This window comes from Lynx canadensis, chromosome C1 (assembly GCF_007474595.2).
Source record: "Lynx canadensis isolate LIC74 chromosome C1, mLynCan4.pri.v2, whole genome shotgun sequence".
NCBI lineage: Eukaryota > Metazoa > Chordata > Mammalia > Carnivora > Felidae > Lynx > Lynx canadensis.
The window spans coordinates 31396648-31422747 of NC_044310.1; the positions used below are offsets into that span (position 1 = coordinate 31396648).

Sequence of the window (26100 nt, forward strand, 5' to 3'; positions counted from 1 at the left end):
GGGTTGAGTGGAGGTTAAAGGAGAGGCTGGAAAAGAAAGAGCACCTACTGGGTGCCGTTAGGTCCATCATGCCTGCACACAGGAGGCAGTCAACAAATTGGGACTCAGTGATCCTGACCCAGCACGGCCAGCAGCGGGGTGGTGTAAGAGTGAGGCAAGGATAGATTAGGAATTCAAGAGGATTACTTTGCAATCAGCTGAACCGAACGGCCTAAGCTGCCTGGGAAACACTGGGATCAGACTGTTCATTTAATTTATTCGTCAATGACTGTTGAACACTTAGCTGAGCTGGCACAGTGATGATGAGGATGGTGACAGCGGCTCTCAATTATTTCTGCCATGTCCCAGGTATTAATGCGGTCTCATCACATCAACCCTGTAAGGTTGCTATTCTGTGCAAAGATTTTTTTTTTCCCTCTCACAGGGCAGGTACTAATCAGGCCTGGGATGAAGGAGAGGCAAACGAGACACCCAGAGCACAAATTTAAGGAGGCTCTTGCTGTCATAGCTCTTACGACATTGGCCTCACCGTGTCCCCACCTGTGCTTGTGGTGGACTCTGTGACGTGCTGCCCAGACCCCCTTCCATGAGTTGTCCTGGCTACTGGGGCCGCTGGCCCTGCAGACAGCCGTCCCCTGCCAGCTCCCAGAGGGACTGCTCAGCAGCAAAGAGCTGCCTTGCCCAAGGTCAGCTGCCACCGGAGCTCCCCATGGGGCTGGCCAAGGCTCTGGTTGGGTCTGCTCTGTAGCTTTCTCTGCTCACCTCTGCTCCGGCCCTTCCCTTCCACAGCTGCTGACCTTTAGAGCTCTCCCTAATAAGCTCCTTGCAAGCTAAACCGCATCAGACTCTGCTTCCTAGGGGCCCCAACCTGCAACAGTGGTCCTGCTGGAGTAAACCCCTCACTAGCTGGTTAAAACACAGCCTTTCGAAAGAGTAGTATAAGGGTACCCCCGAAAAGCCCAGGCTCGGGGATACTAAACTACACACTACACTGTTCTAAACACCTTATGTGAATTGATTTAATTCATTTCCACTGCAGCCCTGCAAGGAGGAACTATTAGCGTTTCCATTTTATAGATGAGTTCAAGAGAAGTCTTGAAAAAAAAATAAAACTACTTTGTGATGAAATCCAATCATCGTTGAAAAGATGAGTCACAATAATGGGCTTCAGCCCCAGGGAAACTTTTCGTCTGAAAAGAAAGGAAAAAAAAAAAAAAAAAAAGATGGGAAAATGTCTCGTCTGGGCCACAACTCAGTTCCCAACCTTGAGGGAGCCTGACTCCCAACCCCAATGACCCAGGCCGGGTATGAGAGTAAAATCCACAAGCCCAAGGGCAACAGGTGGGTCGCTTTAGGAAGTAACCCCAGAGAAGAGGTGAAAGATATGCACCGGATCCACAGGAAGGTGGTGATCACCACCAAAGACTCAGAAGGCAAGGTGACTTATTGAGGTTAGGCAGCTAGTAAGAGTCGCTTCCGGAACTGGATCCCGAGGCCGTCAGAATACAAGCCTCTATGTGCTGGCAAGGACACTCCATCCTCCAAAGAATCCTCCAAAGGGTATCAGGGATTTGGAGATCCAGGTGATGGACTGCCCCAGCCTTACCTTCTATTCCGTCCACCTGTTTGTTGTCCAATTTGTCAGCAGCCCCGCTGGGAAGGATGGGGGGCTGGAAATAGCTCAGCAGCTGGACTCCTTCTACACCTCCCTCCACCCTGCCTTACCTCTACAAAGAGGCAGGTGTTGGGTTTTCATTGTAATCCCTTCCATATGGAGAGCACTTTGGTGTTTTACCAGCTGCTTGTTAACCCATCCCTGAATTTGCTCCTCATGTCTTGTGAGGCTTATTGCCTTATGAAATAGCAGGGCCAGTATATTAGCCCCATTTTACTAGTGGGAAAACTGAGGCTCATAGAGAAGGGAATCATGATAGTGTCCAGGAGAGTTCCAGAGCCTCCCATCCCAATCCAGCCTCCTGATTTTGTTTTTAAGAGAGGGAGAGCGCACAAGTGAACGAGGGGCAGAGAGAGAGAGTGCGTGCGTGCCAAAGAGAGTGAGAGAGAAACGGGGCTCACCCAAAGCAGGGCTCATGTTTACCCGAAGTGGGGCTCGGACTCACCTGATGTGGAACTTGAATGCAAGAATGGTGAGATCAAGACCTGGGCCAAAGTCAGATGCTTAACGATTGAGCCACCCAGGTGCCCGCAGCCTCCTGTTTGTTTTTGTTTTTGTTTTTGTCTTTATCTCTAGGTCTTGGGCAGAGCTGGGGCAAACACAGGCCATTCTGAGCCCAGAGCTCAGGGCAGTTCCTTTCCAGAAGCCTATCTGTCCTTCTCATCCTGTCCCAGAAAGCCCCATTATCTTAGGGGAGACCTTTATTCACTTGCCTAAGACTTCCTGTCGTCCACTCCATGCCTTCTGGTGGCTCCAGAGCCCATGGTGACACGGTATACCCTGAGTGAACTCACAGCTGGAGAGAAGTCATGTTAACAAACAAGTTCCTCATTAGAGCGAAGCCCAACCAGTGTTCCTCTCCAGAGTCTCTGGAATTCATTCTCTCTTCTCCAGCCCCACTGCCCTGTCCCAGCTGGTCCTCGGCATCTCTGACCTCCTCCTTGCCTTCAGAGCTTCTGTCCTGGCCTTTCACCCACCCCCACGAAACACCTAGGGATCTTTCCAGAGAGCCAATAGCAGAGGGTGGCCAGGAGCTCACAATGGTGATCAGGACTGAGGAACAACCCTGCCGGGCCTGGGAAAGCTCTCACATCTCTCCTCTGTAGAGTGGGGACTGTGCCTACTTCACAAAGTGGCTGGAAAGACCTTTGTTGTCCCTTTTAGAGACCCCATGCCCTAGTGCGTGCCCTGTACTTGTATGCTTCCTGCCTTTGAACAGGCTCTTCACTTACACGCCACCTTCTCCAGCTCCTAAAGATCATCCTTCAAGGCTCTGTTCACATCAAATGTCACTGCCTCCCTGAAGCCTGAACTGACACACCTCCAAGCAGCTGAAACCACTCCTTCCTCTTGAATGGATGGTGTCTTGGCCAAGGAAGAGAGCCAGGATTCAAAGCGAGAACTGTCTGAATTGTCAGGTCCCACCCAGCTTCCCTCTGGCCTCTGTGCAGCCTGAACAAACAGGTGAGGGCAGCACCACCAAGCTCTCCCACCCTTTCTCTGGGCTGAGAAGTCCAACCTAGGTGCCTGTGGGTTACTCCACCGCCACGCAGCCTCTGCCTTCCAGATTATGATGTAACAGTTGCACAACTCACAGATATTTTTGAAAGAAACTGTCAATTTCCTCTCCTGGGCACTGCCGGGGGCTGTGGCTTCCATCCCACCCAGAGTCCCCAACAGCCTCAGGACTCTAGAACCCAAATATAGTGCAGGGTTGTTGAAGTGATAAAGAAACGAAAACGCAAGACTGTAAAGTGACCCAGTTTTATTTTGGTTTTGGAGGCCAGGGGGGGCATTGCCCCACTGTGCAGGGATCAGGGCTGTACAGTCTTCTCCTCCCCAGGGCGGGGGCCCAGGCAGCAGGGTGGAGGCCCGGTGGATTGGCGGCTCCAGGGACCCAGTGACCGCAGTAGGTTGCACAAGGAGAGAAGGGGCATCAGGCAAGCAGCCTGGAATGGCTCAGATTGGGGGGTGGGGTAGAGGAGAATCCGAGAGGACAGAGAATCCAAGAACCGGGAGTCCGAAAGGGGGTCCGGTCCCCTTCACTTTACCGCCGAGGCTCCGGGACAGAGAGGGGGAGCTAAACTGTCATCCTGCAGGAGGCAGGGCCTGGAGTGAGGCCAGGCGTCCCAGCCCGGCGTCAGGCTCTGTGCGCTAACCCGCTGCCTCCACCCTCACGGAGGGTGCGCGCGGGGCCCAGGCGCAGGGTGCGGACTCCGGCGGGCAGTCAGATCCCCTTCTCCTCTCGGGCGCGCCAGGCAGGCGCCCGACCGCATTCAGCAGCTCACCGAGCCGGCGGGTGGCGCCGACCCCAAGTCCGAGAAGCAGTCGAACTCGCTCTGGCCCAGGAAGAGCTCGGGCAGCTCGCGCACGCGGTGCAGCCCGAGCTCCAGCTCCAGCGACGTCAGCGCTTCCTCGTCGATGAGTTCGGCGTCCATGCAGCCCAGGGCGTGCGCGGGCGGCGGTGGGGCCGGGGCGCCGGGCGCCGGCTGCAGGCACTGGGGCCCTCCCGGGACGCCGGGGGGCGCGGTCGCGCGGCCAGGGTACAGCGTCGCCACCGGCTGCAAGTGCGCGCTGCCGGCGGCCGGCGGTGGCACGGCCGGAAAGGGCTGGAAGGCAGGCGGCGGCCCGAAGGGCCCGTACGCCAGGGCCCCGGGTGGGGGCGGCGGCGGCGGGCCCAGCGGAGTCCCCCGCGGCCGCAAGCCGCTGTCCAGGCCCGGGCCCGCGTACGGCTGCAGCGTCCGGAGCGCGTGGGGGCCGTGGGAGGGCGCGCCGGGCGGCGGCCTCTGCACCAGGCGGTAGCCCTCGGCGAGCATCAGGTGGTCGGCCATGACGGCGGGCCGGATGCCTGCAGGGGCGGGGGGCGGATGGTCAGCGCGGGCGTCCCTCGGTCCCGGCCAGCTCTTCCTCCGCGGCGAGGGATCCGCGTCCCGTGCCCTCACCGCAGCCCAGCCAGGCCAAGGAAAAGGGCACTCGACCCGTGCTACTGTCCAGCCCAGGGCGCACCGAACTCAGAGGTCCCGCGCGCCCCGTGGTCTCAGCTCTCGGCAGCTAGAACACCGCACACCCACGGGTTCGGGCTCTGAGACCTCCGCGCCGCGCCCCCAGAGTCAGTATCTTCTTATACCAGAGGCGGAGCTTCCCCGCCCCCAGGCGCTCATTGGCTGAATGGGACGCTCCTGGGCCGGCCTGTCCCCCTCCTCCAGGTTTCAGCCTCGCCTCTCCCGGAGCTCCGCCCTTTGGGCCCGAGGCTGTGCCTTCAGGCTTAGAGAGCTGTCCTGGGGAGGGAAAAGTTTTGCACTTTTCAAGGGGTTTGGGCTGTCTCCTGCTCAGCCTGGGACTGGCTGGGGCCAAGCTCGAATTGACCGGAAGGTGGGTTGGGAAGGGCCAAAGGTTTGGGTCCCCAGAGCTGTAGGATCACAAGCTCAACTTCTTAATTTTCCAGATGGAAACCGAAGCTCAGCGGTGGAAAGGATTTCCTGGGAATACACACCAAAGTCTTAACAGGATGGAGACATGGCTTTGTGACTGCCATCTCTACACAGGACACATGCACTTTAGCGGTGCAGGGTACCCCGGAAAGTTAACTGCTTGTCCCCATGACCCCAGGGGAGCCCGAGGCTCCCTCACGGGTTCCCACTTACTTGTCGGTGGAAGCATGTACTGGGTTGTTATTAAAGTAATTTATAGGCACGTCTCCTGAAGGACTTGTATCCTCAGCATTTGGCCCAGAGCCTGGCTCAGAACAGGCTTTTAGTAAAGGTTGGGTGAAAGAACAAATGATCAAATGAATTGAAACTCATTCACCTGAGCTTCAGTTTCTTCATCTGCAAAACAGGAGCAACGGCAGCACTGACCCTACTGAGTTGTCCTGAGGGTTAAATAAAGCAGGGCATGTATAGTGCCTGGCACATAGTAGGTGCTCAAAAATGTACCTCAAATGAATGAAAGGCTGGATTTAGTTCTGTCCCTAGAGATCTTCAGAGTCGGGGATCTTGCACCTTCCCCCTGATAGACTGGTAACAACTGGGATGTTTAGAGTGCTTTACATTCCACAAGCATCTTTTTTTTTTTTTTTTTTTAATTTATTTTGAGAGAGAGAGAGGAAGCAGGAGGGGCAGAGAGACAGGAGAGTGAGAATCTCAAGCAGACTCCACACTGTGAGTGCAGACCCCAACGCGGGGCTTGATCATGACAGTTTGTGAGATCACGACTGAGCTGATATCAAGAGTTGGACGCTTTACTGACTGAGCCACCCAGGTGCCCCCCGACAATCATCTTAATGGGGGCAGGGCATGGATTAGCAGCCCCATTTTGCAGATAAGGAGACTGAGGCACACAGAGAAGTGGGCGTCCTGGGGTCCTGCACAACCAGAGCTAGCATGTGAATGCCTGTGTCCTTAAACCAGCTGGAGTCTCTCCAGGTGGCCAGGAGAGAGCCACCTGAACCTTGCCCTTCACTTCTTTGCCACTCTGCCCCTCCCTTCTTTGGATCTTCTTCCCTGGTAGTGTCCTTGGGACTTCCTGGAACTTGGGTTTATCCAGCTGATGCAGAGGGGAGAACCTCAGAAGCCCAAGTTTTAGTCATATCCCCACCACTGGCAAGCACTGTGACAGCTGGGGGTTATGAGGGGGTTGTCCCTTGATTCCCAGGGCCTCGGTTTTCTGCTCAGTGAAAGGGAGATTCTAATCCCTGCCTGGTCACCCTGAGAGCTTGTGGCAAGGTCACTAGTGACGATGGGTGTGACCACGTTTTATGCCAAGTATAAAAGCTGCACAGTGGGGTTGATTCTCCTGAAACTCTCCAATTAATGCTTCATATAGAAACTCCTAAGGCTGGCTGCACCTGGGACTCACCTGGACATGTGTATCAAGTGGGGGAAGGTGGGAGGGCTTTTGAAAAATACTAAACCTCTGCCCCCACCTAAACCTCCTGACTCAGACTCTGTGAGGGTATTTTTGAGTCACAAGAATTTGTGTTTTCAAAGAGCGATCCTGTCATTCTGGCCTAGTTGATCCAAGGATGCTAACATTTGGGAGCCATTGTGCCACTAAACAGTTTTCTCAAAAAAACAAATAACGTGTGTGTGTGAATAATGTTAAAAAGCCCTTTAATGTAGTCAACAAATATTTATTGGGCACCCACTCTGTGCCAGACATTGATCGCCTAGTGGTATTGAAGCTTTGGGGATCAAGTAATTCTTTTTATTTTTTTATTTTTTGGATTTATTTTTGAGAGAGAGACAGCGTGTGCAGGACAGGGGTAGAGAGAGAGGGAGACACAGAATCCGAAGCAGGCTCCAGGCTGTGAGCTGTCAGCATAGAGCCTCAAGCGGGGCTCGAACTCACGAACCGCGAGATCATGACCTGAGCCGACGTCGGATGCTTAACCGACTGAGCCACCTGGTGCCCCTCAAGTAATTCTTTGAGCATCTAACGAAAGCTACAGACATCATGGCCACAAACTGTTGTGTATGAATGTGCAGGCCAGCAGATCTCTGGGGGCATCCATGAGGTCATCAGGGGTTCGTGGAGTTTGGTTACTTGGGGACATGTAGGAAAGTGTAAATAAGGAAAATAATCATCCAGATGTTAGAAAGTGGGGGAAAAAAGTGGGAAAAAGAAAGAAAAATAGAGTTGAGAAGAGATTGGGGTACAGGGGCAGCTTGTAGTATTGAACAGGATGGTGATGGTAGGTCTCACTGTGACTTTTGGGCAAAGATTTGTGGGATCTGGGACAAGAGCCATACCAACAGAGGGGACAAATGCAATGTGCCAGGGACAGAGGCATTACTGCCACCCAGGACCTGTCCCAGACCAGAATCAGTTTCTGAATCAGGAACTGGGCTGGGGCTCAGACAGCGGGATTTTCATAAGCCCTGTGGGTGGTTCTGAGCCCCTATGTTAGGGTAAAGCCTCACGGTAGGAGTGAGTGACAGTCAGGAGGGCGTGTGGCTACAGCAGAGGGAGCTTGGGGTTGGAGGAGGTCAGAGGGAGGAGGGAGGAAGATGACATGGGGCTTGTAAGGGCTTTGTTAGGTCTCATAAGGACTTTGCAGATGAGTAACATGATCTAACTTGGCCTGAGAAGCACTGCTCTCAGTGGATCTCATTTGTTCCCGGCATTTCCGTGAACTGCTTCCTCGCTCTGCCTCGGACTGCCCAGGCACCTTCATTTCTCGGGGCTCCTGCTAATCCTGCTGCCTGGAATTCTCTTCCCCGAGACACCCACATGAGTCACTCGTTTGCTGTTTTTGGATCTCCATCTAAGAGTCAGCCCCTCATGTGCCTGGGTGGCTCACTCGGTCTGTTAAGTGACGGACTCTTGATTTCGGCTAAGGTCATGATCTCGTGGTTCGTGAGATGGAGCCCCACGTGAGCACGGAGCCTGCTTGGGATCCTCTCTCTCCCTCTCTCTGCCCCTCTGCCCTCAAAATAAACATTTTTAAAGATTTTAAAATAAAAATAAAGATCGGCCCCTCATAGAGACCTTCCCAGGTCACCCTCTGTCCCTCTCTATCCCCTCACCCTGTTCTGCTTTGCTGCTCAGTGCCTCCTACCACTTGGCTTTATGCCAAAGAATGCCTCCCCACAAGCAGGTCAGCTCCCTGAGAGCCCTTGATTCGCTTGTTCTGCACAGTACTTCTGAGGCCCCAGAGCAGTACTTAGAAAAGACTTAAATATTTGTTGAGTGATGAGGCAGAGCGGACGTTATTGTCCTTCTTGACAAAGAAGGAAACTGAGGCCCAGAAAACCACTCAGGAGGTTGGCCGAGGTCACAAGGTGTGTGTGTGTGGCGGGGGGGGAGCTGGCGTTGGAAGCGAGAAACCTGGTTAATTGTGGTGGTTCCCCCAGATGTCCAGAATTTTTTGGTACACCTCCTTAAATTTCCCTCTCCTTGAATGTGGGCTGGACGCAGTGACTCACTTCTAACAAAAAGAGTATAGCAGAATTGATGGTGCCGTTTCCAAGATTAGATCACGAAAGATAGTGTGGGTTTCTCCTTGCTCTCTTGAATCACTTGCTCTGGGGACATTAGCTGACACGTCATGGGAACGTTAGCTGACATCCAGCAGCCCTATGGAGAGGCCCACCTGGCAGGGAACAGAGAGGCTTTCTGTCAACAGCCCCTGAGGAACCAAGGCCTTTGGCCAACAGCCGTGTGTGTGAACTCTCTCAGAAGCGGACCCCCAGTGCAAGTCAAGCTTTTAGATGTCCACAGTTCCACCTGACATCTTAGTTTGCGAGATGAGAGACCTTGAGAGACCTTGAGCCGGAATGAGCTAGCCAAGCCATTCTTGGATTCCCGAACCACAGAAACTGAGATAATAAATGTCTGTTTTATTTTTTTAAAAACGTTTTTAAACATCTATTTATTATTAAGAGACAGAGAGAGACAGAGCATGAGCATGGGAGGGGCAGAAAGAGAAGGACACACAGAATCCGAAGCAGGTTCCAGGCGCTGAGCTGTCAGCACAGAGCCTGATGCGAGGCTCGAGCTCACAAACCGGGAGGTCATGACCTGAGCCGAAGTCGGACGCCTAACCCACTGAGCCACCCAGGCGCCCCAATGTTTGTTGTCTTAAACTACTCAATTTGGGGGGTAATTTTGTGCCACAGCAATAGATAATTAATACATGAATATATCAACCATCCCTGGTCCATCCCCCACATGGGCCTTACTTTGCTCTACTTTTTTTTTTCCCTAAGCATTTATCATGTTTTAACACATTAAATAATTCACGTATTTATCATGTTTAATTGTTTATCTCCCTACCACTAGAATGTCAGCTCTGCACGGCGGGGAACATTGTCTGTTTCATTTATTGATTTATCTCCGGTACCTAGAACGGCACCTGGCACATACGATATATTTATTTTTCATTAAAAATGAGATATTATCAATACAAGACAATTCTTATTTTGGAAAAAAATAGAATGGAAAAAGAATTCATGGATGTGAGAATTAGTAAAATAGGGATGTAGGTGCTCAATAAGTATCAGAATGTTCAATGACAGAACGGCTGACTTTGTGCGAGGGCGGCAATATGCCCCGCCCCACTCAGACACATTCCTGGCCAATGAGATGTGAGCAGAGGAGGTTGGGCGGGGCTTCCTGGAAAGCTCTTTCAAACCGATGAATTATGCAGAAGAGGTGAATCCACAGAGACCGGATGAGGATTGGGGGTTACCAGGAGCTGGAAGGAAGGGAGAATGGGAACAACTGCTTAATGACTCCTTTTGGGGCTGGTGGCTCAGTCAGTTAAACGTCCAACTTGGGCTCAGGTCATGATCTCATGGTTGGTGGGTTTGAGCCCTCCCATGCCCCCAGCCTGCTTCCGATTCTGTGTTTTCCTCTCTCTCAGCCCCTCCCTCACTCATGCTCTGTCTCTCACAAATAAAAAACAAAAACCAAAAAGTTAAGGATTCCTTTTGGGGTGATAAAAATATTTCGGAATTATATAGTTGGTGATTACACAACATGGCGACTCCATTAAATGCCACTGATTTGTTCACTCTAAAATGGTTTGTTTTATGTGATATGAATTTCGTCTCAAAAAAAAAAAAAAAAAAACCCACCACAGGTGGATTCAGCCATCACTCACTTTATGTGCTCTGCCTTTCCTCCCTTCCTTCCAGGGATGAGGATGTGAGGCCTAGAGGGGCAGCAGCCATTTTTTCAGCATGAGGGCAGAGGAAGAAGAGGAGGAAGAAGAGAAGAGCTAACACTTATAGAGTGCTTAATGTGTGCCAGATACTGTTCCAAGCTCTTTATGTATATTAATTCACTTAATAATTACAACAATCCTATAAGGAAGGTACTATTCCCATTTTATAGATGAAAAAACTGGTACAAAGAAGAAAAATGTTGCTAAAGATAGCAGAAAGGAATCTAGGAGAGGCCTGAGACCCCCCCGTGCCATGGAGCCTCTGTAGCCAGTCCTGGAAGACCTACTTTGGCCTTCTTACTATTTGAAGAAAAAAAAAATTAGTCACGTCATTGTAGTTACGTTTCTGTCCATGCATCCTGAGGTTCAAAGCCAGGTGTGTCTGACTTTAGTGTGCAAGTGCACCTCACCACTGTGCTCCCCTCATCTGCAAATCAGTTATCAAGTGCTTTTTGGTACCTGAGGTCCCACAGGATGGTGGTCCTCTTGTGGGTAGAGATGGGGTCTCTCTCCTCTCGGAAGCCCCATTGCCTGACACAGGGCCTGGTCTGTACCAGAGTGTGGTGTGAGGTTGGGATTAGCCGCCTGGATCCAGGAAAGGAGGGTGGAGTGCAGGAGGGAGACATTCCCCAGCATAACACAGACGTCAAAGATGCAGTGAGCCCTGGGGATGTGGGGGTGAAGGGTGGGTGGGGGAGACGTCATGGAGGAGGGAGTCTTCCGGGATAGGCAGGATCTGGACAAATGAAGATGGCAGGGAAATGAGCCTTCTCAAGAAAAGCATAGCTTTTGAATGAAAGCAGCAAGGCATGAATGTACAGGATGAAGTTCAGGAAGTATCAGGTAGCTGGGTGGGGCCAGAATAATGGTCATTTGTGTCTGGGAAGGAGATCAGGCTTGGACGGTGAAGGCCGTTGAAAGTCAGTGCTCCTAACATTGAAAATCATTGTGAAGAGTTTTCTACATCTTCTCTTAACAACCCAAGAAGGAGAAAGGCAGGCGGTATTTCACCCATTTTACAGAAAGGAATTAAGAAAGAGAGAGGTGAATCCATTTGGGAGATGTTGGATTGCTAGCAAGTGCAAGGGCAGGACTTGAACCTGGGTCTTTTAATTTCACATCCTACACTGGCCTGCTCAAGCAAGCGATGGTCAGTGACTCCTTGGGGAGGAAAGAGCCATGGAAGACTTCTGAGCAGGAGAGTGCTGATCCTCTTACTGGAACTTTCTCTCCTGCCAATGGGAAGGACAGGATGAATTTGAGGTAAACTGTTGGCGCATAGCAACGGACTCGTTCATTCGTTCATTCATTCATGCGTTCATGCATGCATTCAACAAATACTTTTTGAGCCTCTATTGTGTGCCAGGCACTTCCTGACATCGTGGAGCTTATAATTGAGTGACAAGAGACATGAGAACCAAGTGAAAAAAACCAAACAATTACAAACTGTCAAGGGCTAAGAAGGAAACAAGCAGGCAGGGTGATTTGAACTCATTTCAGAAAGAGGGATCAGGGCTGCTGGCCTCTTGGACAGGTGACATTAAATTGAAATTGATAGAGAGGAGGAGCCAACCCTGCCAAGGACAGAGGAAAGAAGTTCTGAGCAAAGGAGCACCACATCCGAAGGCTCAGGTGGAAAAAAGCTGGTGGGTTTGAGGAACTGAATGAAGGCGCTTAGGCTGGAGGGTGGTGAGCCGAGGGTCGGTGGTCAGACAGGCAGGCAAGGGTCAGGTCGTGCGGGCACTGTGGAGCTGAGGCAAGGGGTTACATGTGTTTCAAGTGGGATAGGAAGCCACTGGAGCCAGGAGGCTCCCCTTGGTGCCCCCATCAGGACCAAACCCTGTGAGCCCGAGGAAGAGGGAGATTAGGGAGGGATGGGGGGAGGTGCTCAACCACGTACAGTGGAGTCATATTTAATAAGGGTGGGGAGTTGGGGCCCCTGAGTGTCTCAGTCGGTTAAGCATCCATCTTCAGCTCAGGTCATGATCTCATGGTTCGTGGGTTCGAGCCCCGCATTGGGTTCTGTGCTGACGGCTTGGAGCCTGGAGCCTGCTTTGGATTCCGTGTCTCCCTCTCTCTCTGCCCCTCCCCCAATCATGCGCACGCCCTCTCCCAAAAATAAAAAAATGTTTAAAAAAATTTTTTTAAATATTACTCTTCAACACATGAAAGAGAGAGATAAAGGCAGGAGTCAGCTAGTGCCCATGTATGTTTACATAAGGCTCCCCATAACGGATGCTGTTGGTGCCCCCCCAATCCCCTTTCCCATCTGTCTCACCGCCTCCCAGCTGCCCTGATGTCTGCCATCATAGCTGCCTCCTTCTCTTGCAAATTGCCAAATGGAAGCCTCCTCTTCCCCCACCCCAGCCCCTGCCTGTCCTGGGGACAGACTGGTGAGGGGCACAAAAGACTAGTCCCCTGGCCTCCATGTGAGATTGACCTGTGGGGCTCCAGAGCTTGCTATGGCCCAGGCTGGGCCTGTATCTTTCTATCCCTTCCCCTCTTTCTCTTCCTCGCTCCTCTCTCCCCAGAGCTGTGCTTCTAGGGAATCCGACCTAAGACTTTCTCATCTATTAGGTGCTAACGGTTGACGTTCATTCATTGTCTTATGTACTCCTCACAATAACTCAGGGGGATCTGCCTAGCTCATGGCGACACTCCTTCTCTGAGAAGTATCCTCTCCTCACTTACCCATGGGAATCCCCGGTAATGCTCTGTGATCCCACATTTCCCGGACATTGCTCCCTGTGCCAGAGACCACAGTGGTGGACCTTAGCCCGAGTGGGGCTGGATTCTTTCTCCCAGGAGTCTGGAATTGGGCCTGAAAGACAGAAGCCAGACGGAGTGACTCTAGGACGGTCACACACAAACCTATGTGTAAACTGTGGGGACAGCCAGCTTTTGCCACAGGTAGCAGGTGAGCGGAGAAAGCCCATCTGCAGAGGGAGAGAGACAAAGCCAGCATGGAGGGAAAAGAGACAAGAGGGGAGATGGAGAGGGAGTCCTGTCTGAATTCCTGATGGCTTTGCAGGCATCGTGCCAGGCTCACGTGGGCCTCTGCTCTGGAATTCCAGGAGCGCCCTGGTCTCCTCCTGACACAGACCTGAAGTTGCTTAAGCTAGTTAAAAAAACAGAGTGTTGACCAAGATGAGGAGTTTTATCCCCAGTTTACAGGTGTTGAGAAGGGTGTCAGGAAGGGCACATCACCAGCTGACGGGAACAGAGCCAGAAACTGACGCAGCTAAGATTCACAGCAGGGTCTGGCTCGGTCCAAGGTCAGGCTCATCCCACTGCTGGCCCTGCCTCCCCAGTGTTCACGCCTGCCCATAGGGGACAGGGCTCTGGGCCCGTGAATGCAGCGTCTCTGAGCACCCCAACTCTGGACTGGCAGAAATTGCGTCCTTGGACTCAGGAACTCCTGAGCTGACCGAGAACATGAGAAAGGAAAGTCTGTGTAACTGGGACCCCGAGACCCCACACATCTGGGGGAAGGGGGGGTTGGCCTGAACTGCATTTCTTCACCAGCATCAGCCATCCCTTTAGAAATCAGGCTGATAAACGAGTTAACGCTGAGCCCAAACCAGGCATGATTAATCATTTCCTTCTCCACGCTTCTGCTACTGCATCCTGTGTGAGTCATTTCCGTATCCCTATACCTCACATAGTGCCTACCACAAAATAGGCATAGAGGCACCTTTGCTGAATGAATGGCATTTTATCTTGCACTGTTGGATGTTGTGTCCACTCAGTCCCCTTGGCGATACTTAAGGCGGCCTGAGGGTAGGGCCACGTTTTATTCTTTGGTGTGGGAAGGGCCAGGTTAGTGCAGGGCAAAAATATGGGCTCTGCAGACACTCAGGAGTCCATAACTTGAATTCTGCTTGGCTCTGCTTCTCTGGGTCTTCAAATCTTGTACAAGTTATTCCATCTCTCGGAACCTCAGTTTCCCCATCTGTAAAATGAGAGTGATAAGAGTAACTATCTGATCGTGTCACCAGGAGGGTTAAATGAGATAATATACCTAACATTTACATCACTGGCCTAATACAAAGTAGGAGCTCGGTAGTATTAGTTTTCTCCACTCTGGTATTTCCCACGGTGCCTGGCATATGGCAGACATTCAGTAGGGCTAGGTCACCTTCAGGCCATCCAGGACCATCCAGCCCTGGTCAAACTGCCAGCATACTGCAAGTGCATGAATGGGCCTGGGAGATACCATTAGCAGAAGAAGAGTATCAGCTGAGCCCGGCCAAGTGTAGCAAAAGAGAACCAGGAGCTGATAAATGGTTGCTGTTTTAAGCCCTGTGTTTTGAGGTAGTTGTTACACAGCAAAAGCTGACTGAGACAAACAGTGAAGTTATAGGAAGGGCTGGGATGGAGCAGGTCTTTGGGACCAAATGGAACCAGAACTTCCTCTCTGTGTCTCTTGTCTTTGATTTTTTCTGAACATCATCTTTTTTTCTCTTTCACAGCACACTGGTTTTCTTCATGGTGTAGAAAACATGGCTGAGTTTTATACCTTGCACTTCTAGCTAATGGAGAAAAAACTGAATCCTTTCTGGCAAAAGACTCCTTGGATCAGCTTGGGTCAAGCACCCTCTGGGACCGCCACCTGGTGATGAAGGGGGGAGAATAGGATCACAAAACACACCCTTGGTGATGCATGCTGAGCACAAGACGCGCCAAGCCCTGTTCTGAGATTAACATGTGTTTACTGACTTTATCCTCATAACACAACAATCCTATTGGAACTGTGACATCAATCTCTGCTTTGAAGTGAGGAAACTGAGGCACAGAGAGCTGAAGTAACTTGTCCAAGATCATACAGCCAGAAAGAGGTGGAGCCAGGAATCACAGCAAGACTGTCTTGATTCCACAGCAACCAACTGCACTACTCTGCCTCTCCTATTGAGCTCCTGGGGGATCCCATGTATAGCAGGGTAGGCAGGGTGGAGACCCTCCTAGGAAGCAAGTGGAGTACTTAGCTCAGAGAAGAGAAGCATCTAGGTTTCCTTAATCACATGCTTTCACATCACTAAATGGCTGTCAAGAGAGAGGGAGAGTGGAAGGTTCTGAAAACGAGCCTAGGACCAGTGAGTAGACATCACCAGGGAGTAGGTTTCAGTTTAATTGAAGGAGCTTCTTCAGAGTCATGGTGTCTGAGGATGGGAGGGTAGCCCCTAGAAACACGAGAGCCTTGTTGCCAGAGGTTGGAGGAGCCTCTTGCCAGGGTTGTGAGAATTCCTGCAGCCCATCTCCAAAGGTACAGTTCATGCAGGACGAGTGGAAGATCCTCAGTGGGTAGGTGACTGGAGTCGATCAGTGGGTCCCAGATCTTTGGATCAGTAAACCATCCCCTTCCAAATTTTAGGAACTGATGTAAGGGGACTTTTTTTTTTTTTCCCCACCAAGCTAAGACATATAAAATAGCCTAACGAGTTGGCCCAACAAACCAAAAGCAACCACCAGCCGTTTCTCTACTGCGCGAGAGGAAGGCCATTTTAACACCAAAAATATCTGAATGGCAATAATCTCAGAATAAGCCATTTGCTTTCTCTTAAGGAAGAGCACTTGATAAAGGTACATGAACATAACAAAAAAAAGGATATATTAAAAACCAATTGAAGGTAGAAAAAAATTAGGGCACAACCCTTTGTCCTCCATGCTGATATGAGTATGATACGAGCTCGTCCATTTGGGGATCTGGAATTTCTGGGAGTTGAAAAAGTGCCACTTACTGTTAAGAATCCTGTTTTAAGGAAATGGAAGCCATACTCTTCCAGCTGTTTTATTTATTTTACAGACTGTGGGGAGTTAAGAAAAAAACAAACAAACAAAAACAGCTTCTGGGTTCTCCAGCCACGTTTTCTTGAACATTATGCCACCCTTCCGAACCTGCTGTCTGGTGTGTGGGGGGAGGGGAGCCCAAGAAGGGGCTGCCGGAGGAGCGGGTCCTCCTTGCCCCCCCACTCCCCCCGGGGCCTCCCACCCTGCCGCCTTCCCCACCCGTCTATGCTGTTCAAGCACCTGACAAGCCAACCCTCACCAGAGGGGGCCAGTTCAAACTGCCACAGAGACGTGTGGCTGGTCTTTATGAACCACTAGACCAGACATCCTGCAAAACCCCTTTCCAGTCTAATTACATTCCAATGACTGGTTCTCAGAGTCTCAGAGAACCTCCCTGTGACAGCCTTGGCTAGGCTGATTTTCGTCACAAAAAGAAGCATGTGAATGAAGACGGATTGTTATCATTAATAACAGTAACAGTAGCTGACATTTGGTGAGCCTTTCCTCTGGCGGGCGGTGGGCGGTGTTCGTGCATCACCTCGCTGAATTCTTACAATAACCCTGCAGAGAAGGAGACAGAGGTTAATGCTCGAGGTCACCCGGCAAGCAGCTGGCCAAACTAGCGTCTGAAGGTGTGCTAGGGTTTCGCTATTGACGACTGTGCCCTGTTCTTTATTTCCTTCTAAAATGTGGAGAGAGAGAGGGGTAGGTTGGGGCATGGAGAAACCGGGCCCATAGCTTCCCATATCTCCTTTAAGATCTGCTGTTTCCCAGCAGATGGGGACTGCTGTGTGATCATCTCCAGTTACTGTGGGTGTGACCTGCCTTCTAGACTCTGATGCATACATTTCCCAGGGGTGGGGGAGTCCTGTGCTCCTTCGATGCCCAGCCTGGTGCTGTCCAGGCTGGGGACTTTGGGATGGGGGTGCCCCTGGGGGCCTGGCTCAGACTTAGGGGGCAGGATCGGGTCAGCCACCAAGGAGTAGTGCGGGGTTTCCTCTAGGTGGGCTGGCTGGCTCTTGCTGGGCTGGAAGCCAGCCTGAAAAGGAATTTCCCAGGCGTGTCTTAATTCTGTCTTTATGGGAGAGGGAGCAGAGCATTGGAGGACGGGCTCTGCTCTTCAATTGCTCAGAAACCAGATGCTCAAGGGGGAAAGCGGGGATTTGGGACGCCTTCCTTCCCGGGGAGGAAGCAACACTTTCTCATAAGGTATCAGGGTCTGGTTTTTCCCTCCTGGGAAGAGACCCCACCCCATCCCCAGAGCTGATTGGTACCCAGAGGAGAGTCTCGGCTTAGCCGGGTGACCACCAGCAATTTACCCAGTGCTGTGTAATAGAACGTGAGTCACACATGAAATTGTACATGTTCCAGTAGTCACTTAAAAAAATAAAAATAAAAATAAACCAGTGAAATGAATTTTAATAGCATATTTTATTTAACCCGGTATATCCAAAATTATATCACTGCATCATATAATCAATATAAAGATTAATGAGCTATTTCCCCTTTTCATATTAAATCTTTGAAATCTGGCATGTGTTTTACATTTACAGCACAATTTGGAGGAGCCACATATCCAGTGCTCAGTAGCCACAGGTGGCTAACAGCTACCATATCGGACAGAGCGGCTTTACCCCGTGGGTTCTGGAAGCTTTACACCACGGATTCTAGGAAGACCAGGAAGGCCGCAGAATTTCTGCCTCGTGAGATTGTCTTTGGAAGGACTTCAAGGTCGTCTGGTCTGGTCCATCACACGCAGGGAAAGAACTTTCCTTATGGAGACCCACTGCCCCCCTGCTGTCAGTGAAGCTGATGTCTGTGTCGAAGTCTCAGATACCTGCTCTATCCCAGCAACCCCCTGCCGGTGGAGATGGGCTGCTGATGCCACCATTAAGGTGTAACACAGGACGGACAGGTGAGGCAGGAAGACACTGGAAGGAGAAAGGATGTGCCCTCCCCCAGTAGACCTCCTCTTCTCTGCCACCTTCTCCCTTTCTGGAAGGAACATCACAGTCTGGGCACAGAGCGGGCAGGAGTTCCTTTGATGAATCCCTAAACCTGACTCAGGCCCAACCCTCTCCCTTCTGATCCTCCTCCCTTCTCTTTATTGCTGTCTACAATGAGCTAGATCCTGTGCTTGGTTGCAGATAAAAGACTGGCCAGAATTCCTGGGGGAAGGGAGCAATTAACTCTGCCTGGGGCAACCGGGGCAGGCTTCCTTGCTGAACTGAGAGGAGCAGGGGAACTGTGGGTATTGGTGGTGGGGGAGGGCGGGTAGGGGGCAGGAAATGAAGGGAGAGGGCATCCAGGCAGAAGGTGACAGAGAGAAGGAGAGAGGGGAAATGTGAAGGAGTAGGACTCCTAATTTCCCAGAGGTGAAGGCTTTCTCCTCCTCCAACTCTGGGGTCTCAGTAACCACCATGGCTTCCTGTGAAAGAAGGAAGATTCCATTTTTTTTATATGTCTGCCCTACCTGAGGTCCTAAGAAGACCAACACCTGATGGGTACTCAGTGAACAGAGGGGAAAGAGGCAAGCAGACAAAGAGGACATTAGGGTGAGGTCAAGCCAGCTGGGCAAGGGGGACACGGGGACCAGGAGAGGGGCAGGAAGGTGAGCGTGCAACTTGCCCGCTCATCTTCAGAATCTCAGTCGCTACCCCAGTAGTTGGAGGTGGTATTGCCCCCATTCGACAGGTAAGGAAAACGAGGCTCAGAGAAGTCCCATAAGGGGTTAAGGCTGACTTCAAAGGCCAATCTTTCTAGGTTCTTCCTGGCATGTCCTCACCTGGCTACTGCCAAGAACCCAGCAGTGACCAGGTTCTTGGCAGGCACCCCTGCCTTTGGAGAGGACTGCTTCACTGGGAGTTCCTGGTCAAATGGAGGGTTCCTGGAAAGGCCTCCTGTAACAGGCACTCACTACCCTACTGGACTTGGGGATCACCCAGGCAGCCCCCCTCCACCGCCCCCAGGTAAGGATGGGAGCTAAGGTGGCTGGCTCAGGGTCATACAGTGAGGGGGTAGGAGAGGTGGGATTGACCACTCCTGCCCCTGGGCGCTGACTCATGGCAGCCGGTGTGGGAAAGCCACTGCCAGTCTTTCAGCCTTGGGTTTCCCAGTCAGGCAATGGGTAGGATGGTCTGGCATATCTGCCTGGGCCTAGAGCCAGGGGACTGGGAAAAAGCTGAGCACAGCACATCACCAACGTGCCTCGCCCTGTTCCAGTGCCAACAGTTCACATGGGGCATCCCTGCCCGTGGGCAGGAGCCTCTCCGGTTCTCAGAGGGACCAGGCCAGGCTCTGACGTGGCTCAAATCCCCAGCACCCAGCACAGGCAGGGCGACCATCTGCCCGATTTGGCCAAGACCACCTCCATCTTAGAAGTCCTGCATCCTGGGAACCCCTTGGTCCTGGCCAAACTGGGACACTTCGTCACCCCAGCCCTGGCACCAAATGCAAGTTCACAGCACTCAAAAATGTTCTGCGTGAATACAATCAATGAACAAATGAGCAACAGTGCTGGGAAGGAGGCTGAATGGTGACTGCTGTCCCCATTTTACAGATGAGGAACTGAGGCCCAGAGAGTTTCAACTTTCAGGTGGCTCATCTCTATCTCATGCCTTTTCACCTGCACCAAATTTCCTTCAAACTGTCCCCTGAGTATTTTCAGTTGGTCACTGGGGTGGGAGGCAGCTGGGCAAAGAAAAGGCATTTGGTAAATTATGCCCTCCTAAGCTTGAGGCTGGAAAAAACGCTGAGAAGAGGGGAGGGGGAGGAAGGGGAGGCTACCATTTGAGCTGCACAACTTTTCAGGGCCTCAATGCCCATGCCGGGCTCGCGGCCTCAAACCTCCTTCCAGCCACCTCAGCTCTGTGGCCTTGAGCGACTGACCGACCTATTCCCTCAGCTTCAGTTTCCTCATCTGTAAAGTGGGAATAAAATACAGACGCTCGGCTCCTGAGGTTTTCGTTGCAAGGATTAAATGAGATACTGCACAGAAAGTACTCAGCACAGGGCCCGGCATAGATACAGTAAGCGCTCAGGAAATGTCAGCTGTTACTATGTTTCTTGTTCGGTGTTGCAGGCACAAATGGCGCGGCCCCTGTATGGTGGCGCCGCGGGAGCGGCTCTGGAGGACAGAAGTCTGTCTGACACTCCTGTGCCTGCGTGTGTGACCCCCGCAAATCCCATCGCCTCTCTGTGCCTCAGTCACCACGTCCGTGAAATGGGGGTTCACCCGCCTTCAGGGTTGCCGCGGGCACTACGCGAGCGCGTGTGTATTTGGGATGGGTCCAGCACAGAGCGGGGTCTTGGCGACGAGCCATGCCTTTCTTCCCCCCCACGCCCCCCCGACCTTAACCCTGCGAACGATCCTGTGGAGCTCATATTGTTATTATTGTCATTTTTGTTTAGGGAACAAACGAACCAAGGAGTGGAGGGAGAGGGCGGGCGGATGAATGAATGAATGGTTGGCGCGTGGGCACCTCCCCGCGCGCTCGGCCCCCTCGGCTTCCTGCAGGGAAGGGGGCTGCGGGCCCAGCGCTCTCACCGCCGGGGGGGGGGGGGGTGGGGGTTAATGGGCGCGGGGCGCTGGCAGGTGTCAGATGAAAGGGGCCGCGAGCGCCGCCCAGAAATTAGCCTCGGGGCGAGCGGCGGGGCGGGCTTATCGGCCGCCGCGGCCTCTCGGGCGGGAGGGCTCGCGACGCCGCCGTCCCCGCCCCCGCCCCGGGCGGAGGGCCGGGCTGTTCCCACGCTCGGCCGGGGCCGGGGGCGTTCTCGGGCCGGCTTGGCCGCGCGGGCCTCGGCCGCGGAGGCCGGGCTGTAATTAGGGTAATTGCGCGGCTCCCCGCGGGCGGCAGCTCCGGACCCCGCTGTGCCGCGCTGGCCGGAGGTGGAGGAGGGGGGGGAGAGCAGGGGGCCGAGGGCGCCCCCACCCGCGGCGCGGCCCGGTCCTGCCGCCGTGAGTCAGCGCACCTGCTCTCCCAGCCGAGGAGGAAGGGGCTCCTGCCGGGGCTCGGCGGGGGGAGAGAGCTAGCCTTGAGGGCTGGTTGGCCAGGCCTTTCGTTCCTGCTCAACAAGCGGGTGGTGTCCCGAGCGGACGAGAACTTCTGGGGCCCGGCCCCGGGAAGGTGCTTAAAGCTTCACACGGTATCGTGATCCGCCCGTCAGTTTCACAGGTGGGCGCTCAGAGGCCCCGAGGGGCTAAGCGACTGTGCCCGAGCTTCCACAGCCAGGACATCTGTGCTTCAGAGAGGAGGAAAGTGAAAACCCCACGCGCAGCAAATGTTGGTTTGGCTTCTTCGAGTACTTCGGTGTTACTCCAACCCTAAAGCCCATCCCTGATCCTTTGATCTTTGGCCACCCTACTCATCACCCCGGCTTCTTACCACTGATACGAGCCACGTGGAATCCTTCCGGAAAAGGCACGTTAAAAAGAAATAATCCAATTTCAAGCTCTACTCTGTAATCCTAAACCCAGCCCAAACCTTAACCCTGGCCCACACCTAACTCCCAAATTAATCTTGACCTTGGCCCCCTCCCCTGCCACTGTTCCCACCCTCCCACCTCCAGGTACCCTCCTTCTTGAAGGTCTGCTTAAGGTCTCCCAAGGCTTGTTTCAAAGCCTCTGGACCTTTGTACATGCTGTGGCCTCTGGCTGGGACATCCTTTATTCGGGGCCACTTGGTTTCACCTTTTAAAACTAATGGTAAACCCTTTGAGTTCCACTCTCCACCTGTGCCACCTTGTTCCCTGGCCAGGCTCTCCATAGACTCTGAGCTCTTAGAGGATAGGGTTCAAGTCTGCTGGAAGTAGAAATTGGAATAGAAACAATTAATTGTGAATGAATGAGAATGAATGAATGGATAAGCAAATGAAGAGCTATTCTGAACCTAAATCCTTAACTCTCTCCCTAGCCCTGGATCCCTTCCCGAGTAGGGAACAATTGAAAGATCAAGGGAACGTCCCTCACTCTCCAAGTGCCTTGAGATGATTAATTCTGTGTATGTGTGCACATGTGTGCGTATGCATTTGAGCCCAGGACTTTGAATCAGACAAGCCTGGGGTCTACTCCAGCCATAGTGGTGTTTCCCAGCTGAGTGACCTGGGCAAGCGACTTCATGTCTTTGGGTCTCCATTTGCTGATCTAAAATATAGAAACCATAATAAAACCTATCGTGGAGAATTGCCCCTGCCCCCCACCCCCTAGCCCTTTGCCTGCGGCAGGGTCAGTGTTTGGTGCGACAGGAACCCAGTCTTTCTTGAGGGCAAGGAACACCAAGGAGGGTAGAAGGCAGGGCCACAAGGAAGGGAGACAGCCCCCTTGGGTGGGGAGGGAGGCTTCACAGAGGATGTGAGAATCAGTCAGTTTGCTGCTGGGCAAGTCCTGGCAGAGGCAGCTGCATGTTCAAAGACACCAAGCTGGGAACAAAGGTTGCTCTATTATTGCTGGAGGACAAAGTGGGAGGTGGGGGGTGGTGGCAGAAATTGGGGCTGGTGAAGGTGGTAGTGTCTGGATCAGGAAAGGCTTTGAGGGGCCTTTGGCTGTTGAACTATATCTCAGAGGCAATAGGGAGCCATTGCAGATGTGAGCAGGGAGGGATGTCAGATCTGGGCTTTAGAAAGATCACACTGATCAGTAGTGTGGACAGCATGAAGGTGGTCATGGCAGGAAGCAGGGAGGCACTGAGTGCCTACCGTGTGCTGGGCGATATTCTAAATGCTTATTGGTTTTAAGTCACTTAATTCCCCCAACACCCATACACAGAAGGTGCCTCGGAATCTTCTAGAAATACCACCTGGACACTAAAGTCTCCCATGTTTCCATCTTTAGCCTGCACCTCCCCTCTGTTGGACCTATATGCCTAACAGCACACAGGCTTCTCTGTTGCACCTCTAACTAGGATTCCTCGCCGTCAGATGTCTGAAAACCGTCTTCCCAAACCTGCTCCTCTCAGCCTTCCCCATCTTAGTAAAGTGACAATTTCATCCTTGAAGTTGCTCAGGCTAAATAAAAACTTAGGAGTCTTCCTTGCCTACCCTCTCCCCACCTTTTCCCTCAGTCCTTATATCCAATCCATCCGGGGATCTGGTTGGTTCTGACTTCAGCCCACGTCCTCAGTCTGATTACTTCCCTGCTGCATCCAGTTGGGCTGAGCCCCGATTCTTAACCTGGATTACTGCAGTGGCCCCATTTCTGACTGGCCCCCCTGCCTCCGCCCCTTGCCCTGGCCTCTCCAGTCAATTCTTCACACAGCAGCCAGTGTGACCTTAAAATACAAAGTCAGATCGGGTTCCTTCTCTGCTCAGATCTGACCCCATCTCCCTAACATCAAAGTCAAGGTCGATGCAACAGCATCTAGATCCCTCCATAATCTAGTCCCTCTTTCCCCAGCTTCTTATCAGACTTCTGTACTAGACCACTGTTAATCTACTCTAGCCACACTGACTTCTTTGCCGTCCTCCAACACTCCACGTGCCCATCAGCCTCAGAATTCCTACACTTGCTTGCTCCTTCAAGTTTCTGCTCAAATGTGACCTTCTTAGTGGGACCTATTGTGGGACATTAGCCACCTTATTTTTTTTTTAAGTCTATTTATTTATTTTGAGAGAGAAAGAGAGCACAAGTGATGGAGGGAAAGAGAGAGGGAGAGAGAGAAAATCCCAAGCAGGTTCCATGCTGTCAGTGCAGAGCCTGATGCTGGGCTCAAACTCACAAACTGTGAGATCATGACCTGAGCTGAGTATTTCCTTCCCTTTTTTTTTTTTTTTTTAAATGTTTATTTATTTTTGAGGGAGAGAGAGCGTGCGCACGCAGGGAAAGGGCAGAGAGAGAGGGAGACACAATCTGAAGCAGGCTCCAGGGTCTGAGCCCGACGTGGGGCTCGAACTCACAGACTGTGAGATCATGACCTGAGCCAAAGCCAGACACTTAACTGACTGAGCCACCCAGGTGCCCCTAGCCACCCTATTTAAAGTAACAACGCTTTTTCTCTCCCTACCCAGGGGCTCTCTATCCCCTTCCCTATGTGTTTATAGCACATATCACCATCTGAAACATTTTATATTCTATTTTTTTGGTTACTGTCTTCCTCTCCCTCTGCCCCCCACCACACTAGAAGTCTCACGAGGACAGGGATTTTTGTTTATTTGCTTCATTGCCACATTCCCAGTGCCTAGAATATTATAGGTGCCCAGATAAATTGTATTTGTTTAAACTTTATTTATTTTTTGAGAGAGAGAGAGAGACAGAGAGAGATCACGAGCAGGGGAGGGGCAGAGAGAGAGGACCCCAAAGCAGGCTCCGAACTGTCAGCACGGAGGCCCATGTGGGCTTCAAACTCACAAACCGTGAGATCATGACCTCAGCTGGATGCTTAACCAACCAGCCACCCAGGTGCCCCAAATTGTTTTGAACCTCCAATACGGAATCTTCACTTTACAGATGAGGAAACTGAGGCACAAAGAGGTTAAGTACTTTGCCCAAGATCACATACTAGTAAGTGGCCGGGCTGGGATGATGGGACCAGAATATGGGCAGTGACCGCAGTGAGCGGGGGAGGGGAGGGCTGGGTGAAAACAAGGGCTCTCCGGACGGGCTCAGGTGACTGGGTCCAGAGTCCACGAACTGACTGCTGCACCAGCAGGGGAACCTGATATTGTAGGACCTCTCAGGGTTGACATGAAGGTTAAATTAGTCTGGAATTGAAAACACATTGTATATGTAACGAAAAAGGATTTTTGCAAAGCTATCCCATGAATTTTTAATTCCCGGCAATTTTCCTGTCCTTCGTCACCCTTGACACCGAGGCGTCTACTGCTTCTAGGGGAGGCAGATTTGGCAGCCGACAAGAAGCTAATCCTTGGCCTTGACTTTCTAAGCGGATATTTTGAACGAGTAGAACAGACAGACCGTTGCGGAATCCAGAATTTCAGATTTAAAGACCTGTGCACTTGGGAGGGATAGAGAGTTTTTCTGAACGCACCCTCCCACCCCCAGCCTCCAACTTCCTTTTACATGTCAAGACCTGGAGTCTGGCCAAATGGACCATGGACTTTTCACTCTGAGCCCTGGAAGGAGGGAAGGTACGAGGTATGGCAGTGATTCTCAAATTTGAGTGCACAACCAAGTCACCTAATGGGCTTATTCCAACACGGTTGGCTGGCTGCTCCCAACCCCGGAGTTTCTGATTCAGTAACTCCCATATTGGGTAAGGCCTGAGAATTTGCATTTCTAACAAGTTCCCAGGTGATGTTGACCACGCTTTGAATAGCCCTGATGTCGGGGATGTTCTTAGCCACACACCCTTGTGGAGCCCACCCCTTCCGGGATGGAGGTATGGAGGGGGGAAAGGCAACACAGGTTTCTGGGATCCCAGGAAATAGGGATGTAGAAATGCTCAGGAGGACTGTGGGCCAGAGAGAGCTGGGGTCAGAGGAGAGGGTGTGGCAGCTGTGGCCAGGAGCAGTCACAGGCGGTGGATGCCTGGGGACCTGCCCGGAGGACAGGTGAGATGCATACATCAGCGCACCCAAGGGAAGAGACGAGGCTGGAGGCAACCCCGGGACCACAGACCCCCCTTCCCACCCTGAGTTACCCAGGCCCTCGCCTCCACCTCCCGTCTCTGATGTTACCCAAAAGAAGGAGAAGAGTGGGTGAAAAATCCTGAAAAAGCGAGCATTTTACCCTCAAGAACTCAAGTGGACCCGGAGGAGCGCACTTGAGAATGTCTTGCCAAAACTCTATTGATCGATCCTTCTGCTCCTGTGAGAGCACGTGGCCCCACAGCTGCATCACAGTGGTTAAGAACCCAGGCTGTGGAGTCATTTACCGGTGACACAACCCTGAGCGGGAGACCCTCTCCAAGTGCAAGCTGAAGACGAAAATCTCCCCCACTTCACGGGACCGCGCAGTAGGAGAACATGCAGGACCAGTGCTCGGCACGGAGCTAACATGCAGTAAATGGTATTTAAC

The 26100-nt window shown here is 52.2% G+C and overlaps 1 protein-coding gene across 1 annotated transcript; it reads right to left on the reverse strand.

Moving 5' to 3' along the window:
• Window positions 1-3423: 3423 nt before the first annotated feature.
• Window positions 3424-4785, reverse strand: CITED4 (Cbp/p300 interacting transactivator with Glu/Asp rich carboxy-terminal domain 4). Its single transcript, XM_030327194.1, has one exon. The coding sequence runs from the start codon at window positions 4504-4506 to the stop codon at window positions 3952-3954; it is 555 nt and encodes a 184-aa protein (XP_030183054.1). The 5' UTR covers window positions 4507-4785; the 3' UTR covers window positions 3424-3951.
• Window positions 4786-26100: the final 21315 nt, after the last annotated feature.